The sequence below is a fragment of the Phocoena sinus genome, chromosome 12 (assembly GCF_008692025.1).
Source record: "Phocoena sinus isolate mPhoSin1 chromosome 12, mPhoSin1.pri, whole genome shotgun sequence".
NCBI lineage: Eukaryota > Metazoa > Chordata > Mammalia > Artiodactyla > Phocoenidae > Phocoena > Phocoena sinus.
Window position 1 is genome coordinate 44,079,377 of NC_045774.1, and position 20,639 is coordinate 44,100,015.

General features: G+C 41.2%; 1 protein-coding gene and 1 long non-coding RNA gene across 2 annotated transcripts in view; one reads left to right on the top strand and one right to left on the bottom strand.

Moving 5' to 3' along the window:
* Positions 1-16,967, bottom strand: part of LOC116763507 — a 38,543-nt gene extending 21,576 nt beyond the window's left edge. The window contains exons 1-2 of the long non-coding RNA XR_004352542.1: positions 16,731-16,967; positions 15,658-15,979 (exon numbers count right to left, since the gene is read on the bottom strand). This is a non-coding gene — a long non-coding RNA (uncharacterized LOC116763507). The remainder of the gene's footprint in view (positions 1-15,657; positions 15,980-16,730) is intronic.
* Positions 16,968-17,059: 92 nt separating this feature from the next.
* Positions 17,060-20,369, top strand: TSPYL1 (TSPY like 1). The gene has a single exon (XM_032651487.1). The coding sequence runs from the start codon at positions 17,150-17,152 to the stop codon at positions 18,458-18,460; it is 1,311 nt and encodes a 436-aa protein (XP_032507378.1). The 5' UTR covers positions 17,060-17,149; the 3' UTR covers positions 18,461-20,369.
* Positions 20,370-20,639: the final 270 nt, after the last annotated feature.

The following is a 20,639-nucleotide window of genomic DNA, read 5'->3' on the forward strand; positions in this document are numbered from 1 at the left end:
CTACTTGAGTCCCAGGTCTTTGCTCAGGGTATTTCTTCAGCCTGAAATTCTCTCTCTCCCTCTTCTTGTTATAATCCTATTTTTCTATTAGGACTCATCTCAAAACTGTCTCCTCTGTGAATTCTTACACAGCTCTCTCGTCAATTACAGGAACATAAACTTCCTGTTATGTGACTCCACAGCCCTTGGCTCACACCACTCTTGCTGCATTTATCATCTGGTATTATAATTATCTACTTCTCTATCTTCTCCACAATGGCATAAATTCCTAATGAACAAAGTTCACGTCCTTCAGGTCTTTGAATCCTATCACACAGTTCGGTGTCCTGCATATAGTAAACACCAACAAATATATTTTGAGTTTACAGTTTAGAAAGACCAAATAGAGAGGTCAGATCTCCAATCTATGCCTCCAATCTACTGTGCTCCAAAAGACAATGCAGACCAAAATGGTGACTAGAAAATTTAGCAAATTTAGATTGGGTGCTCTGTTTACTTTTTTGTATTAGTAACACAGTTCTAGGATCAGCATTTCATCAGCAATTCCACTGGGGATAAACCCAGAACACTTTCTCTCTTTGGGAGAGAAGAAAGCAGTTAAGATGATCCTGTTCGGTTTTTACAATCAGGGAAATGTTTCCAATAATGAGAGACTATATATGGGCAGATGAAATGCTAAGTGGGAAGGATGCAGATTACCACTCTTTTCTCAGGGTAACTTAGAATTATTTTCAAACTGGACTTCATGCATTTCCTGATAACAAACCTTTACTTTCAAAATTTCCCCCTGAGTATAGTACAGTGAAAACTAATGAAATATTTACAGGCAGAGCTCTTTTTACCCTCGAGCTCATTTATTGCAAATGAACTCTTTGAACCCCACGTCTAAGAATCTGGAAATGCTGTTAAGTTACAAATATCAGCAGTAGCAGGCGGTACTGTTTCTTAAATCTGTCCCACATTTAATAAATGCTTCCACTGAGGGCACTTGTCTCCTAAAAGCCGTATGTTGTGTTTAGATTAATACATTACAGTTGCCATGGTTGTTAAAGCTGGATTTCAGTCTGTAATCATTCAATCAATGCAGTCAACACTGTAGGATGATACTCTGGGTGGTGGGCACTGAAAATATAAACCCTGGAAAAAGCAGTTATCAGGGAAGAGCCAATAGTCCTTGAGTTCCCTGGTTACCGTCAAAGATTAAAAAATATCAGAAAAGCAACATGGCATAGCGGAAAGAGCTTGGAAGTCAGCCAAACTGGGTTTAAATCCACACTACATTACTTACTAGCTATATAACTTTAGGCAAGTCACTTGATATCTCTGTGATTTCCTGATCTTTCCAATAAGGTGAATTCTACCTATGTCATACAGGAAGATGAGATAATTTCTATTAATGATCAAATGAATGAATGATGGTCTCCTTCCAAATCAACCATTCACATTTTTAAGACAGATGTGCATAGAATGGATTGCTTACAAACTCAAGGAAGTTGTAATATAGTCTTAGAGCCAAAGAATTCACAAGTCAGAGTTCTCAGGTAACAGATGAAGTGTTATGAAAGAAAACCAAAGTATCAAGTTAGACACTATAATACGAACTTTTCATATTGAATTAATTTTTATGTGCAAAGTATAAATGACCTTGATGAAACTTGCTTTAAAACAAGAGGGCTGTTTTTCATCATGACAGTCTGGTTGTTCCAATAAGGTTCTTTGACCATGGGACTGTACTTTAAAAAACTACTGATATTTTTGTAACTTATATATGAGCTCTGGAGTTTTAATTAACAGCCACAGCACAAATTCATGGGAACAATGTTTAAAGAGTTTATCTAGAAAAGGCAAAGAAATATTTTCCCTTGTATGAAATTTCTTAACCTTAGGAGTTTGAGATGCTTTCAAATATAAAAATCATGTTTATTCAACGGGCTTTACTGTCAATTTTCGGTATTGTACCAAACAAATCCCTAAGATTCATAGTAAAAATTTTAAAATCTACATAACTATTTCCATTAATTATTTTTTTCATTTTATTAAAATTTTTTTCATCTTACTAAAAATACAGTAGGAGTTCATTCACCAAGACCACATTTTATGGGTTATTTAAATGACTAATGTAATTACACAAATTTTTCAACTAACTCTTTCTGAATTTGATTCATTTAGCTTCAGTCCTTTCTCTGAAGGGTAATGGCTCACTTTGGTAAATTATTTTAAATCTGTAAGGTTTATAGTGAAGGATATGGGTTGCATAATATTTGGATGATCTTTTTGATATTAAGTGAGCCAGTAGATAAGTACTTCCAGTGAGAATACTTACTCCCAGTATAAACACACACAATTTTTGCTAAAAAAGTTAACTGAAAGCATGAATTTTAATAAATAATTTTTTTTCTAAGAACTTTATGAAGCATAAGCCTCTCTCTGTGGTATGGCATTTTAATTCTAGCAAGCCTTTTTTCTACCACCGGACGGTGCTGTATGTCTAGTACAGCATTGTCCAATATAACTTTCTGCCACAATGAAATGTTACACACTGTCCAATACAGTAGCCACTAGCCAGATGTTGCTACTGAGAACTTGAAATGTGGTGTGACTGATTAAATGAATTTTTTATTTTAATTAATTTAAATTTAAATAGCTACATGTGGCTACTGACCATTATATTGGACAGTGCAGGTCTAGAATGTATGTTGAAATAACTGGAGTAGTGGACAAGTATGCTTACTATGTCCTAATGCCCCATCTCTTTCTCAAGCCCCTCAGCTCTAACCCATAGCAGGATACAAGTCAAGTGTGGTTTCTTCCATGAAGCTTTCACTGACTACTTTAATCCACATGGATGTCTTTCTCCTCTGAACTCCTAAACACTTATCTGTTTTATAATGGAATTTAGTACCCAGTTATTATACCATGGACAATAGTTTAATGTATGTAAGTTTTAGCATAAAAACAATACAAATAATAGTACCAGCTTCTATTCATTGAAAGCTTATAATGTTAAATATTTTACAGTATCTTATTTCATCTTTTTAATAGGCCTCTAAAGCATGTATTATAATCTCTATTTTATCTATGAGGAGACTGTGACTCAGAAAGATGAAGTTACTTGTCCAGGTCAAACAGCCAGTTAGTGGCAGAGCTGGAACTTGAAACTGGGTCCATGACTTCTGTAATACAGGGTAGGGGCCTTGTCAGAGTAGGCAGGGTCATGTGAGATACTTTGGCCTGATTTGATTATGGGAAGCCATTATAACAAACCTAAGCCTGTGTGAGAAAACTAACTTGTAACGATTACAGCTTAGAGGGAATAAAAGATTATGATTCAATTTCAATTACAAGAGTATTTCATTTATAGTGAGAGACCATTCCAAAGTTCTTCCATCATAGACTACATATACCACTTTCTTAGAGACGAGTTGCTCCCTCTAGTGAAAAGCGATGGGAATACCGTACCCCCAAGTATTCAAAGGAGAAAATCTCTGTAGAAGCGATACCTTCCTAAGGGGTCTCTTGGAAATTTGTGGAGGTGAGTTTTAGATATTACAAAGAATGGAGGTTGTTATTGGCTTTCATTAGGTGGGCCAGGGATGCTAGATATCACGCAGGAAGTCCTCATCAACAAGACACTAGTCTATTTCTGGGAGGGAAACCCATTTATATTTATCTATCTGAGCCTGGAATTTAACATAATTTTACATATAAAAACAAAATATGTTTGCACTGTTTTACTATGCAATGAATTTTCCAGGAAGGAAACTATGGCATTTCATCTGACAAAACACTGTCAGTTGTAAAACCTAATATTACTTAAATATCACCAAGAATGAGAGGAAGACAGAGAAAAGGGAAGAAAAACATTGCCAATTAAGCTATGACACAATGCATACTTATACGTAATTTTATCTCTATTTAAAGGGCTCCTTTAGACATATTTAGACACAAGTCAAACACACCTGGACACATATAAAAGAAAAAAAAAGCAAAATAAATTAAGGTATTTCTAAAACTTCTTTATATTCAGAAAATTTTTGACTCAGAGTTGTCAACATCCATGTTTTTCAAAACAAAATTATTCTCTTGCTATCGAGTATTTTGATGATGCTGTATTTCTTAAAACAGTGCTCAACTCGTGTCCAGGTTTTCTTCAAAGCCACTGACACCAATTTAGTATGTTTTGATTTTGGCACTTTTTGAGCCTTCCAAAGATATTGATGGAAAGTTTTCAGAGGAGAAAGACATCCATGTGGATTAAAGTAGTCAGTGAAAGCTTCATGGAAGAAACGACACTTGACTTGTATCCTGCTATGGGTAAGAGCTGAGGGGCTTGAGAAGGAGATGGGGCATTAGGACATAGTAACAACTAGCGGTTATAACCATTCTTCACATGGTCTTCAAAGAGTCTGTCTGGAAATGAAATCGGTAACAGTAACCCGGTTTGCATATGTTCAGGCAATGACAGTAACAATGATCATTACTGACATCTGACTGACAGTGCTTATAAAACACACCCTGCTTTCAGAGATGTGAAAACGTATTTCTTACAATGGAAGAACTACAGAGCTGGGCAAGCGAGGGGAACTTTTCCAGAACTTAACCAAGATTTAGTCACCATTTCAGAAAATCTCATCACCAAAAATAATGCTACTGATGATATCTGAGCCACCAGGAAAACCTACCTGTATCAGTCTTCATCCATGGTGATTAGAGCAACAGGTGTAACTTTCTAACTACTTTGTCATTTCTTACAGCTTAGGCATGTTAATGCCTTTACACATTGAAACAGATACTATTATAAATTACTTTTATTTCTCTTTTATATCAGGTCGTCATTATATTGATGTTTTTCTATTTATATGTGTAGGTGGATTACATTATCCATGAATTTCAAGAAAGTAATGACTATTAGAAAATATCTGTTATAAAAGGGTGACATTGGGTCTGATAGGGTTTAGAAAATACTGAATTTAGGTATCACGAATAACTGGTTTTCCTCTAAACAGAAATCAAATTCTTGGGCACTTACCTAACAAATATTAATATGCTTGTGGATAAGGAAATGGGGGAGGAGGCATAAAATTGCATATTAATTTAACACTAAGAGAGGACAGTTTTTTTTTTTTTTTTTTTAAACATCTTTATTGGGGTATAATTGCTTTACAATGGTGTGTTAGTTTCTGCTTTACAACAAAGTGAATCAGCTATACATATACATATGTTCCCATATGTCTTCCCTCTTGCGTCTCCCTCCCTCCCACTCTCCCCATCCCACCCTTCCAGGCTGTCACAAAGCACCGAGCTAATATCCCTGTGCCTTGCGGCTGCTTCCCCCCAGCTATCTACCTTACTACGTTTGTTAGTGTGTATATGTCCATGACTCTCTCTCGCCCTGTCAAAACTCACCCTTCCCCCTCCCCATATGCTTAAGTCCGTTCTCCAGTAGGTCTGCCTCTTTATTCCTATCTTACCCCTAGGTTCTTCATGACATTTTTTTCCCTTAAATTCCATATATATGTGTTAGCATACGGTATTTGTCTTTTTCTTTCTGACTTACTTCACTCTGTATGACAGATTCTAGGTCTATCCATCTCATTACAAATAGCTCAATTTCATTTCTTTTTAAGGCTGAGTAATATTCCATTGTGTATATGTGCCACATCTTCTTTATCCATTCATCCGATGATGGGCGCTTAGGTTGTTTCCATGTCCTGGCTATTGTAAATAGAGCTGCAATGAACATTTTGGTACATGACTCTCTTTGAATTTTGGTTTTCTCAGGGTATATGCCAAGTAGTGGGATTGCTGGGTCATATGGTAATTCTATTTGTAGTTTTTTAAGGAACCTCCATACTGTTCTCCACAGTGGCTGAACCAATTCACATTCCCACCAGCAGTGCAAGAGTGTCCCCTTTTCTCCACACCCTCTCCAGCATTTATTGTTTCTTGATTTTTTGATGATGGCCATTCTGACTGGTGTGAGATGATATCTCATTGTAGTTTTGATTTGCATTTCTCTAATGATTAATGATGTTGAGCATTCTTTCATGTGTTTGTTGGCATTCTGTATATCTTCTTTGGAGAAATGTCTATTTAGGTCTTCTGCCCATTTTTGGATGGGGTTGTTTGTTTTTTTGTTATTGAGCTGCATGAGCTGCTTGTAAATTTTGGAGATTAATCCTTTGTCAGTTGCTTCATTTGCAAATGTTTTCTCCCATTCTGAGGGTTGTCTTTTGGTCTTGGTTATGGTTTCCTTTGCTGTGCAAAAGCTTTGAAGTTTCATTAGGTCCCATTTGTTTATTTTTGTTTTTATTTCCATTACTCTAGGAGGTGGGTCAGAAAGGATCTTGCTGTGATTTATGTCATAGAGTGTTCTTCCTATGTTTTCTTCTAAGAGTTTGATAGTTTCTGGCCTTACATTTAGGTCTTTAATCCATTTTGAGCTTATTTTTGTGTATGGTGTTAGGGAGTGATCTAATCTCATACTTTTACATGTACCTGTCCAGTTTTCCCAGCACCATTTATTGAAGAGGCTGTCCTTTCTCCACTGTACATTCCTGCCTCCTTTATCAAAGATAAGGTGTCCATATGTGCGTGGGTTTATCTCTGGGCTTTCTATCCTGTTCCACTGATCTGTCTTTCTGTTTTTGTGCCAGTACCATACTGTCTTGATTACTGTTGCTTTGTAATATAGTCTGAAGTCAGGGAGCCTGATTCCTCCAGCTCCTTTTTTCGTTCTAAAGATTGCTTTGGCTATTCGGGGTCTTTTGTGTTTCCATACAAATTGCGAAATTTTTTGTTCTAGTTCTGTGAAAAATGCCAGTGGTAGTTTGATAGGGATTGCATTGAATCTGTAGATTGCTTTGGGTAGTAGAGTCATTTTCACAATGTTGATTCTTCCCATCCAAGAACATGGTATATCTCTCCATCTATTTGTATCATCTTTAATTTCTTTCATCAGTGTCTTATAATTTTCTGCATACAGGTCTTTCGTATCCTTAGGTAGGTTTATTCCTAGATATTTTATTCTTTTTGTTGCAATGGTAAATGGGAGTGTTTTCTTGATTTCACTTTCAGATTTTTCATCATTAGTATATAGGAATGCCAGAGATTTCTGTGCATTAATTTTGTATCCTGCTACTTTACCAAATTCATTGATTAGCTCTAGTAGTTTTCTGGTAGCATCTTTAGGATTCTCTATGTATAGTATCATGTCATCTGCAAACAGTGACAGCTTTACTTCTTCTTTTCCGATTTGGATTCCTTTTATTTCCTTTTCTTCTCTGATTGCTGTGGCTAAAACTTCCAAAACTATGTTGAATAAGAGTGGTGAGAGTGGGCAACCTTGTCTTGTTCCTGATCTTAGTGGAAATGCTTTCAGTTTTTCACCATTGAGGATGATGTTTGCTGTGGGCTTGTCATATATGGCTTTTATTATGTTTAGGAAAGTTCCCTCTATGCCTACTTTCTGGAGGGTTTTTATCATAAATGGGTGTTGAATTTTGTCGAAAGCTTTCTCTGCATCTATTGAGATGATCATATGGTTTTTCTCCTTCAATTTGTTAATATAGTTTATCACATTGATAGATTTGCGTATATTGAAGAATCCTTGCATTCCTGGAATAAACCCCACTTGATCATGGTGTATGATCCTTTTAATGTGCTGTTGGATTCTGTTTGATAGTATTTTGTTGAGGATTTTTGCATCTATGTTCATCAGTGATATTGGCCTGTAGTTTTCTTTCTTTGTGACATCCTTGTCTGGTTTTGGTATCAAGGTGATGGTGGCTTCGTAGAAGGAATTTGGGAGTGTTCCTCCCTCTGCTATATTTTGGAAGAGTTTGAGAAGGATAGGTGTTAGCTCTTCTCTAAACGTTTGATAGAATTCACCTGTGAAGCCATCTGGTCCTGGGCTTTTGTTTGTTGGAAGGTTTTTAATCACAGTTTCAATTTCAGTGCTTGTGATTGGTCTGTTCATATTTTCTATTTCTTCCTGATTCAGTCTTGGCAGGTTGTGCATTTCTAAGAATTTGTCCATTTCTTCCAGATTGTCCATTTTATTGGCATAGAGTTGCTTGTAGTAATCTCTCATGGTTTTTTTTATTTCTGCAGTGTCAGTTGTTACTTCTCCTTTTTCATTTCTAATTCTATTGATTTGAGTCTTCTCCCTTTTTTTCTTGATGAGTCTGGCTAGTGGTTTATCTATTTTGTTTATCTTCTCAAAGAACCAGCTTTTAGTTTTATTGATCTTTGCTATTGTTTCCTTCATTTCTTTTTCATTTATTTCTGATCTGATTTTTATGATTTCTTTCCTTCTGCTAGCTTTGGGGTTTTTTTGTTCTTCTTTCTCTAATTGCTTGAGGTGCAAGGTTAGGTTGTTTATTCGAGATGTTTCCTGCTTCTTAAGGTGGGCTTGTATTGCTATAAACTTCCCCCTTAGAACTGCTTTTGCTGCATCCCATAGGTTTTGGGTCGTTGTGTCTCCATTGTCATTTGTTTCTAGGTATTTTTTTATTTCCTCTTTGATTTCTTCAGTGATCACTTCATTATTAAGTAGTGTATTGTTTAGCCTCCATGTGTTTGTATTTTTTACAGATCTTTTCCTGTAATTGATATCTAGTCTCATGGCGTTGTGGTCGGAAAAGATACTTGATACAATTTCAGTTTTCTTAAATTTACCAAGGCTTGATTTGTGACCCAAGATATGATCTATCCTGGAGAATGTTCCATGAGCACTTGAGAAAAATGTGTATTCTGTTGTTTTTGGATGGAGTGTCCTATAAACATCAACTAAGTCCATCTTGTTTAATGTATCATTTAAAGCTTGTGTTTCCTTATTTATTTTCATTTTGGATGATCTGTCCATGGGTGAAAGTGGGGTGTTAAAGTCCCCTACTATGAATGTGTTACTGTTGATCTCCCCTTTTATGGTTGTTAGTATTTGCCTTATGTATTGAGGTGCTCCTATGTTGGGTGCATAAATATTTACAATTGTTATATCTTCTTCTTGGATCGATCCCTTGATCATTATGTAGTGTCCTTCTTTGTCCCTTTTAATAGTCCTTATTTTAAAGTCTATTTTGTCTGATATGAGAATTGCTACTCCAGCTTTCTTTTGGTTTCCATTTGCATGGAATATCTTTTTCCATCCCCTTACTTTCAGTCTGTATGTGTCTCTAGTTCTGAAGTGGGTCTCTTGTAGACAGCATATATAAGGGTCTTGTTTTTGTATCCATTCAGCCAATCTGTGTCTTTTGGTGGGAGCATTTAGTCCATTTACATTTAAGGTAATTATTGATATGTATGTTCCTATTTCCATTTTATATATTGCTTTGGGTTCGCTACTATAGGTCATTTCCTTCTCTTGTGTTTCGTGTCTAGAGAAGTTCCTTTAGCATTTGTTGTAAGGCTGGTTTGGTGGTGCTGAACTCTCTCAGCTTTTGCTTGTCTGTAAAGGTTTTAATTTCTCCATCAAATGTGAATGAGATCCTTGCTGGGTAGAGTAGTCTTGGTTTCAGGCTATTCTCCTTCATCACTTTCAGTATGTCCTGCCACTCCCTTCTGGCTTGTAGGGTTTCTGCTGAGAGATCAGCTGTTAACCTTATGGGGATTCCCTTGTGTGTTATTTGTTGTTTTTCCCTTGCTGCTTTTAATATGCTTTCTTTGTATTTAATTTTTGACAGTTTGATTAATATGTGTCTTGGCGTGTTTCTCCTTGTATTTATCCTGTATGGGACCCTCTGTGCTTCCTGGACTTGATTAACTATTTCCTTTCCCATATTAGGGAAGTTTTCAACTATAATCTCTTCAAATATTTTCTCAGTCCCTTTCTTTCTTTCTTCTTCTTCTGGAACCCCTATAATTCGAATGTTGGTGCGTTTCATGTTGTCCCAGAGGTCTCTGAGACTGTCCTCAGTTCTTTTCATTCTTTTTTCTTTATTCTGCTCTGCAGTAGTTATTTCCACTACTTTATCTTCCAGGTCACTTATCCGTTCTTCTGCCTCAGTTATTCTGCTATTGATCCTATCTAGAGTGATTTTAATTTCATTTATTGCATTGTTCATCGTTGCTTGTTTCATCTTTAGTTCTTGTAGGTCCTTGTTAACTGTTTCTTGCATTTTGTCCATTCTACTTCCAAGATTTCGGATCATCCTTACTATCATTATTCTGAATTCTTTTTCAGGTAGATTGCCTATTTCCTCTTCATTTGTTAGGTCTGGTGGGTTTTTATCTTGCTCCTTCATCTGCTGTGTGTTTTTCTGTCTTCTCATTTTGCTTATCTTACTGTGTTTGGGGTCTCCTTTTTGCAGGCTGCAGGTTCGTAGTTCCCGTTGTTTTTGATGTCTGTCTCCAGTGGCTAAGGTTGTTTCAGTGGGTTGTGTAGGCTTCCTGGTGGAGGGGACTAGTGCCTGTGTTGTGCTGGATGAGGCTGGATCTTGTCTCTCTAGTGGGCAGGTTCACGTCTGGTGGTGTGTTTTGGGGTGTCTGTGGCCTTATTATGATTTTAGGCAGCCTCTCTGCTAATGGGTGGGGTTGTGTTCCTGTTTTGCTAGTTGTTTGGCATAGGTTGTCCAGCACTGTGGCTTGCTGGTCGTTGAGTGAAGCTGGGTGCTGGTGTTAAGATGGAGGTCTCTGGGAGATTTCCGCTGTTTAATATTATGTGGAGCTGGGAGGTCTCTTGTTGACCAGTGACCTGAAGTTGGCTCTCCTACCTCAGAGGCAGAGCCCTGACTCCTGGCTGGAGCACCAAGAGCCTTTCATCCACACGGCTCAGAATAAAAGGGAGAAAAAGTAGAGAGAATTAGTAGAAGTATGAGGAAAGAAAGAAGGAAAGGAGGAAAGGAAGGAAGGAAGAAAGAAGCAAAGAAGGAAAGAAAGGAGGGAGGGAGGGAGGGAGGGAGGAAGGAAGGAAGGAAGGAGGGAAAGAAGGAAAAAAAGACAGAAAGAAAGATGATACAGTAAAAATAAAATAAAGTATAATATAGTTATTGAATTAAAAAATATTTAGAAAAAAAAAAAGGGACGGATAGAACCTTAGGACAAATGTTGGAAGCAAAGCTATACAGAGAAAATCTTACACAGAAGCATACACATACACCTTCACAAAAAGAGGTAAAGGGGGAAAAATCATAAATCCTGCTCCCTGAGACCACCTCCTCAATTTGGGGTGATTCGTTGTCTAAAGGAGGGAGGGAAGGAAGGAAAGAAAGAACGAAGGTAAAGTATAATAAAGTTATTACAATTAAACTTAATTATTAAGAAAAAGAATTTTTTTAAAAAAAGTCATGGACGGATAGAGCCCTAGGACAAATGGTGGAAGCTAGAGTATACAGACTAGATGTCACACAGGAGCATACACGTACACCTTCACAAAAAGAGGAAAAGGGAAAAAAATCATAGATTTCGCTCCTAAATTCCACCTCTTCAATTTGGGATCATTCCTTGTCTATTCAGGTATTCCACAGATGCAGGGTATATCAAGTTGATTGTGGAGCTTTAATCCGCTGCTTCTGTGGCTGCTGGGAGAGATTTCCCTTTCTCTTCTTTGTTTTCACAGCTCACAGGAGCTCAGCTTTGGATTTGGCCCTGCCTCTGCGTGTAGGTCGCTGGAGGGCGTCTGTTTTTTCGCTCAGACAGGACGGGGTTAAAGGAGCCGCTGATTCGGGGCCTCCGGCTCACTCAGGCCGGGGGTTGGGGGATGGGGGAAGGAGGGGCACTGCGTGCGGGGCCGGCCTGCGGCGGCAGAGGCAGCGTGACGTTGCGGCAGAGGCCGGCGTGACGTTGCACCAGCCTGAGGCCCGCCGTGCGCTGTCCCGGGGAAGTTGTCCCTGGATCCCGGGAACCTGGCAGTGGCGGGCTGCACAGGCTCCGCGGAAGAGGGGTGTGGAGAGTGACCTGTGCTCGCACACAGGCCCCTTGGTGGCGGCAGCAGTAGCCTTAGCGTCTCCCGCCCGTCTCTGGGGTTTGCGCTTTCAGCCGCGGCTCGCGCCCGTCTCGGGGGCTCGCGCCCTCAGCCGCGGCTCGCGCCCGTCTCTGGGGTTTGCGCTTTCAGCCGCGGCTCGCGCCCGTCTCTGGGGTTTGCGCTTTCAGCCGCGGCTCGCGCCCGTCTGTGGGGTTTGCGCTTTCAGCCGCGGCTCGCGCCCGTCTCTGGGGTTCGCGCTTTTAGCCGCGGCTCGCGCCCGTCTCTGGAGTTCCTTTAAGCAGCGCTCTTAGACCCCTCTCCTCGCGCACCAGGAGACAAAGAGGGAAGAAAAAGTCTCTTGCCTCTTCGGCCGGTGCAGGCTTTTCCCCGAACTCCCTCCCGGCTAGTCGTGGTGCACTAACCCCTTCAGGCTATGTTCAAGCCGCCAACCCCAGTCCTCTCCCTGAGCTCCGTCCAAAACCAAAACCTTAGCCTCAGCTCGCAGCCCCGCCCGCCCCGGTGGGTGAGCAGCAAGCCTCTCGGGTTGGTGAGTGCTGGTCGGCACCGATCTTCTGTGCAGGAATCTCCCCGCTTTGCCCTCCGCACCCGTCGCTGTGCACTACTCCGCGGTCCCGAAACTCCCCCCTCTGCCTCCCGCAGTCTCCGCCCGCGGAGGGGCTTCCTAGTGTGTGGAAACTTTTCCTCCTTCACAGCTCCCTCCCACTGGTGCAGGTGCCGTCCTTATTCTTTTGTCTCTGTTTTTTCTTTTGCCCTACCCAGTTACGTGGGGAGTTTCTTGCCTTTTGGGAGGTCTGAGGTCTTCTGCCAGCCTTCAGTAGGAGTTCTGTAGGAGTTGTTCCACGTGTGGATGTATTTCTGGTGTATCCGTGGGGAGGAAGGCGATCTCCGCGTCTTACTCTTCCGCCATCTTCAAGGTCCCCCCCCGAGAGGACAGTTTTATGCTCTTATTTTAAGAAGTGACTTCGCATTTTGTTCAGAGAGCATGATCTCTTGAGTCAAACTACCCGGATTTAAATCATGGGTCTATCATTTTGTAGGTAATTTTGAGTGACTCAGTCTCTGCCTCATTTCCCTAGTGGGTAAAATGAAGGTCATAACAGCATTACCTCACAGGGTTCTTATGAGAACTAAATGATACAATGGGCTGGTGTTTACAACAGTGACTGGTACATCAGAAGCAGTAAATATGTGAAAGCTTCATTAATTACAAGCATAAAATATATCATTCTGCAAAACAAAGATGTCTGAACTTCTGCTAAAATCATTACCATCCGAGAAATCTTTCCTGAAGAATCAATGATTCCTTGAAATATGGAGAACAATTTCATAGTTGTGTGAACGTTTCCTCACAGAACCATATTAGAATATATTAGATTCCTTGGGGTAGTGGGGTTTATTGCCAACTGCCCCACAACTGCTCTGTAGTGTACAAATACATCTTAGATTCCAAAGTGCAAGAAGGTAATATATGAAACATAACCAAAACATATTCCCTCATCAAGTAAAATGTAAAGCAGTACAGACACACTGTTAGTTTTTGTAAGATCATTAAGGTTTTAATTTATTCAAATCAACAAATATCCTTAAGAATCTATCAAAATCTCAGCTCCATGCTATGTTGAATAAATACAAAGGAAGAAGCAACTGGGCTCCTATCTCATGGAATGATGCTGGGATGCTGGGATGATGAGACTGACATGTATGAAACAACCAGGGTCACTAAGAGGAAGAGTATAATTACATCTAAATTGCATGGCACAGCTCATAAGAGTTGCAGGAGTTCAGAGGAGGAGTGGTAGAGTGGTAAAGGAACTCTACTTTAGGGGTAGAGTTAGGGACAGGGAGACAAAATGTAGCGTATGACCTTGGTTAAGGCAGTTAACCTCTCAGCATTATTGTTTCCTCTTCTATAACGTTTGACAATCTAATGCATGTAAAATGCCTAGCACGATCTAAAGCAAGAAAGGTTTGTGGTGAGGTCTTACAGAATGGGTAGTATCTGCCCAAATAGAGTGTGTTTCAGAGAGCAGGATAACCTGCCTCATATAAAAGAGACACATATCCCTTTTAAGGTTTTAGGTTTAAAAAAGGAAGAACTCACAAGGAATAGCCCTACTATAATAAGTACAATCTTCTGTGGCAAATAGCAACCACATTTTTTTCCCTGCATGGCAAAGTAACTCCTTTAGCATGTGAGACTTGGTGCAGGTTGAAATCCTAGACAGCTCCTTCTGACAAGCAGACACTTTCTTTAAAAAAAGAAATGGCATAGAACACACATATCTGCTTTTCCTTCTAAATCCTTGCTTCTAGCTGCCCCTTCTCTTATTCAAAAGTGAGCACTTACTCCAAAGTGATCATAACCTCGGCCCTCCATCTTCTATAATAAAGAGTTATAATCACAATCACTTCTCTACTGTGATTTTCAGATAATTAAAATTAGAAGAAATTTAAGTTTGTCCTCATTCCTGATTCATTCAACCAAATAGCCCATATCATGGCCTTTTTCAAATGTACTGACAATAAGAGAAGGAAGGGTTCCCCCAAAGTGTCTCAATACTTTTGGGGGAAATTACACTCACCACAGTCCTGATTACATTTACATGCACCACCTATCACTGGAGTCTTTCCTAACATTATCAGTTAGAGTACTAATTAATTATACTTTCGGACATCATAATGGTGACTTGGACAAATAAAGCCACATCTTCTAGTACTGGTCAAAGCCTGATACTGTCTTCCGCTCAAAAACAGAAGGCATGTTAGTAATAAAAGCTTCCACTTTAGGCCAAATTAAATTATTCTAGTTCCAAGACAGAGGATGATTTCATAGTAATGAGGAAGAAGTGGGCCTTGTGGAAAATTCCATTATTCATTCTTATCTATACAAAAGTAATTTCAGCCATGCATTACAGGCTCATATCCATTTCTTGCAGACAGAAATGAAGTAAGGCTTGGAATCATTACCTTGGCTTGTTCAGAAATGAGAGAAGAATTGGAAATACAGTGCTGGTGGTTTCAGGCTTTGCTATGTAAACTCACCCAAATATGTCAGTCCTTTCAGTGTTTGTTTGTCATACAGTGTGACCACACAAATATACATTATTTGTAAAACAAAACTGTTTTCCCTGTGGTTTTTCTATGCTTTCTGAGGCTTTGATGCATATGTCCAAATTCATTCTGACTAGGATTTCATTACTGAAGACAGTAGAGCAGTCCTCCGGTTTGCTGGTGGCTGACAGGGAGGAGAGCAGGGTGACAACCCATGTGCCCCTTACTTCTGCAAGCACCAAGCTGCAGGCAGAAGAAACCGTATTCTGTGCATCTGTTCCTTTGTTTAACATTCTAATAATCTATGCAACACTGTGGAAGGCAGTGTACCAGGCACTAGGTAAACAGTACTAAACAAAACCATGACCCTGTCCTGGAGTTCACAGTCTTTTCAAACATATTTTATGGTAGGTTTTGGGTTTAACTTTGCCCTTCTGTGTACATATTGCCTAAGTATATTTCTTGACTTGATAGCCAAAAAGAGACTCAAGATATGATACATCGTAGCTGTTGGGAAGGACCTCAGGGGAAGCAATAGTGAGGTTGAAGGGGATGCTGCCAGGAAAAACTTGAGCCACACATAGACACAACCAAACCTCAACCCAAGGAGTGTTCATTTCATACTGTTGTAACACATTATGACAAACTTAACAGCTTAAAACTACACAAATTAATTATCTTACAGTTTTGGAGGTTAGATGAAATCAAGGTGCTGGCGCAGTTGCATTCCTTTGGAGGCTCTATGGGAAAATCTATTTCCTTCCTTTCCAGCTTCTAGAGGTTACCTTTATACCTTGGATCTTCGTTCCTTCCTCCATCTTCAAATCTGTTTTTTTCTTCTTTCTCTTTTTCACCTCTGCTCTGGTCATCACATCTCACACTTGACACTCCTGCCTCCTTTTTATCATCATAATTACACAGGATCCATCCACCCGAATAATCCAGGACAATCTTTCAATCTCCGGCTCCTTAACCGAATCAAATCTGCAAAGTCCCTCTTGCCACCTAAGATAACATACAGGTTCTGAAGGTTAGGACATAGACATCTTGGGGGGGGGGCATTATTCAGTCTACTATACAAGGCAAAGCAAATAGAAAAAAAAACGTTTGCCTCTTTTACACCTTGAGGAAACTAACTGAAAGCTGGCATTATGCCGTTTTTCTACTTACGACCATCTTGGTTACCGTTTTAACTGGCTTTTCTTCATAAAAATGGCAGTGGGTGGCCCCTCCACCGGTATTCCTCTGAGGCCTCCTAACTCTCTCACACCAGTTTTCCTCACAAGTCAACAAACTAAACCAGAGACACTGACATCCCTCTTAAAGTTAGCTCTATGAGCTAATTACCATGAATAGATACTTCACCAAAGCCAACCTTTCCTACCTCCTTGCAGAACTAAACTCGTTAATAGATTAATAGTTTACGGGGCTGGAAATAGCTTTTCTATTTCCTGCAGTGAGGGGCCATGGAGCAAGATTTAGCAAATCGATCCTGACTTAATTCCTGCAGACGTTACTTAGGACAAGCTCTTTTTTGATGCAGATTATAAAGGTAAGACTAGCAAGGAACAATATGCATCAGTTTCGTGGTGAAAAGTCGCTCAGTAGCTTTTTCTCCCAGCGATGTCAGAGGTCAGAATATTTTCATTTCACTTCTACTTGAGAAAAGGGAAACAATTTGCTATTCAACTTAGTTTAAAAATAAAAAGAAGATTTTTGCTCCTGGCCATTATGGAATAACAGGGAGTAGATTTACCTTCCTGCCTAGAAAATACCAAACACCAGAAAAACATGTTTTCAGACGACAGCAGGCAGTGTAGTACTGGGATCCCTACAAGCTGTAGGTACTCTCCAGATGCATCGCAGGGAAGGTCCTCACTGCTTCAGCCTCTGAGTGCGAGCCACATTTATTTACGTAAGTCAAACTACCAGTCCACCCGATTAAATTCATAGGAATAAAACTAAGAAAACACGCTCGGATCGCACGGTACCAGGTAAGCCACGCCAGAACTTGCCAATTCTCGCGTCAGGGTGAGATCTACAGCCGTGACGTCACCCTCACGGAGAGGCTCGCGAGACTAGCGAGTGGGTGGAGAGAGCGGCGGGTTTTCTCCGAGCGCGGCTTCTGCGGGGAAAAGCAGACGGTAGCCTGACGTTTGTCTGGCTGCTGCCGACATGAGCGGCCCGGATGGGGTCGAGAGGATGCCTCTCCCTGAAACCCCCAGTCTCACCGTCCCCGACCGTGCCCCCGGAGACCTGGGTTCTCCCAGGTGCCTGAAGCTCCGTGAGGAAACCGAGGCGTCACAGGTGATGGCGGAGACAGGTGAGGGGAGCTTCGAAGCCGTGGCGCCCGCACCGTCCCAGCTTCCAGAGGAGCGGGGCGCCCCCCGCGCTGCTCCCGCAGATCCGGTCTGTGACGGTAAGCCCCAGATCGGAGGCGGTGGGGATGGCGGTTACGTAGCGCCCGAAGCGGGGCAAGAGCAGGCCCCGCCTCCCAGTGAGAGACTGGAAACGGCGTTTGTACCCCTGGCGACGGACGGCAGCCGGGTAAATGGCTGCCGGCGGGGAGAGCCGCGGGGCCCGGGTGGGGAGAAGGCCCTAGAAACCTGTGGCGCGGAGAGGTTCGGATCTGAGCTGATGGCGGAGGCGAAGGCTGAGGAAGTGAAGACTGAAGAGGGCCCCCTCTTCTCAGTCGCAGTGGATGAGGAGGTGGCGGAGAAGGAAGGAGTGAAGGAGGGGGAGGGAGTGGAGCAGGAGATGGAGATGGAGGAGAAGCCAGTAGGTGAAGAAATAGAAATGGTGGAGAATAGAGTGGTGGAGGAGGCAGGGCACCGGCCCCTGCGGATGGATCTCCGCATGAACCCTCTGGAGGCCATCCAGCTGGAGCTGGACACTGTGAATGCTCAGGCTGACCGGGCCTTTCAGCAACTAGAACATAAGTTCGGACGGATGCGTCGACACTACCTGGAGCGGAGGAACTACATCATTCAGAATATCCCGGGCTTCTGGGTCACTGCCTTTCGGAACCACCCCCAGTTGTCCCCCATGATTAGGGGCCGAGATGCAGAGATGTTAAGATACATAACCAATTTGGAGGTGAAGGAGCTCAGGCACCCTCGAACAGGCTGCAAGTTCAAGTTCTTCTTTCGAAGAAACCCCTATTTCCGAAACAAGCTGATTGTCAAGGAATATGAGGTCAGAGCCTCTGGCCGAGTGGTGTCTCTTTCCACTCCAATCATATGGCGCCGGGGCCGTGAACCCCAGTCCTTCATTCGCAGGAACCAAGAGGTCGTTTGCAATTTCTTCACCTGGTTTTCAGACCACAGCCTTCCAGAGTCTGACAGGATTGCTGAGATTATCAAAGAGGACCTGTGGCCAAATCCACTGCAATACTACCTGCTGCGTGAAGGAGTCCATAGAGCCAGACGTCGCCCAATAAGGGAGCCAGTGGAGATCCCCAGGCCCTTTGGGTTCCAGTCTGGTTAAACTTTGCCCTTGGTAATGTTCCTGCATAAAGTCCCTTTCCGCCCCTTGCTGGACCTGTGCTTGGGCAACAGAAATGTTTTTCCCCCTTTCTTTTTCTGACATTTCTGCAGCCTTTTTCCCTTGGACATTCAGTTCTCTCAGCCTCAAGATTGAGACTACCATGACCACGCTCCACCACTTCCACATGTGCATTAATATCACATGCTGCATGGCCATGATTCACACCACTCCTAAGCCAAGTTTGTGATGATGTAAACTGCACTGCCTTTATCTGCACTACTTGGACCCCGTGTGTTCCCAGGGCCTCCGGTCTGCCTCTTATACCTGGAATTCTAGATTTGTCTAGGAGCCCATTCTACCCACTTCTCTCTGCAGTACAGGCATATGGCCTGTGGACAGTTGCGGCTTTAATGATATCAAGGGAGAACAGCAGTGGACCACTTGGCCTGTATGATTTATGTGACTCCATTGCTCTTCTTGTGCCTCTGGTCACCACCTGTCGCTGTCTGCTACTGGCTGTGCCCTTGGCTGCTACCTACTGGATGAACATCTTCTAGACTATTGTCAGCCCCACTCTGGTTTCTGGTAAACAGTCTCCAGGTTTCCTGCCGGCACACAAAAGACCTTCCATTCTTCTCCCCAAAAGACCTCTCCTCTACTCCTCACCCCCACCCCCGTTCCCTCCACTCCCATCATCCAGAACCCTATTAACTGTCAGGCAAGTGGTTGAGGTGACAAGTTAGACTTGTCCTTGTGGCAGGGTGGTCTAAGGCTGGTGTCCATTCAAAGTACCAGGATTTCTCAGCCTCAACTAGTGAATTCAGCCAAAATCTAGGTACCTCTTTGTGCCTCCTTTTCTCATCGGGAGCGTGATTAAGTGCCAGGGTGGCAGTACACTTTCTCCATTGTCTCTCTCCTGGCTCTTAAAAGAAGTGATAGCTCATAAACATCTGCAGAATCAGGTCTTTTAGTTTTAATTTGGCTCTCCATTATTTCCAGAGACAGGTTGTCTTGTGTAATAGACTACCAGAGCTCTTACTTCCCTCTGCTTTCTTCCCTATCCTCCACCCACTTTAGCAACATCTAGAGGGTTTAAAGGGAGACAGATTTATTAGATTAAATGAAAAGCGATATCTAGGCCCTAATGGATGGAAGAACTAAAGATACTGTGATGGGTGCCCAAAGCATGGGAAACTAAACAGAAGACCACAGGCAAAAATGAGCCAGGTAAAAATTGGGCCTAAAATTAAGACTGAGAGCGTTCAAGGAAGGTTCTTGCTCTGTCAGTGGTGATGAGAGAAGTTATCTTTCTCAGGATAAACATGGGAGAATTGAAGGGGGTTGGAATGTTAAATATGTTGTCTAGAGAAGAGATCTTTAAAGAAATGCAACTCAGCTTTGAGTGCTTTCTCTCGTTTTCATTTGACTGACTTTATGAGGAGGATTAATACTGTGTCTTTTATTTCACTAGTATTTAGTAAATCTTCTTATGTTATTTCTGCTTACTGGGAAAATTGAGCTGTACAGGCTTTATTTTGCTTTCAGTTGGGAACATTTGGAACAGTCTTATTTTCTTGTATGATATAGAGACTTAAATGAATATCTATAGCGGATTTCAACTTGTTTCTGTTAAAACCGTATCCTTAGAAATATAATTTGAATAACTAGTTCTTGTCATATTATTAAGACTTTGGAAATTGTTGTCTTCGTGGAAAAATAACTTACTAAAAATGTGTGGCTTGATTGTCTTGATAATTTCCCAGTTAACAACTTAGTAATTGATGTGTCTCTTTTCCTAAGTAGCATAAATACTCGTGAGGTTGCTCTGTCTCATTGAAAGTATACCATTGATATATTTGTCTTTCCTTATATGCATGATGGTAAAATAAAAGCATGTTACTCTGCTAGATTTCTTATTTCTCACCCTGCACATAAACACACATGAAGAAATTGTTCTAGGTGATGGCAGGTTATAGAATTATTAAAGTTCTTAAATGGATACAATAGGCATTATCCCAAAATTAAGAAAATGAGGAACACTACTGTACTTTCAGTAGGGAGGTTTGTTGTTTCTGTTGTTTTACTTTAAAATGGTAACAATTTCAACTTCTTCCTCATGATTGCATTCTTTTCCATACTGCTTGTGTAACACTATCCCCCCTTCACTTCCTTAAAGCCT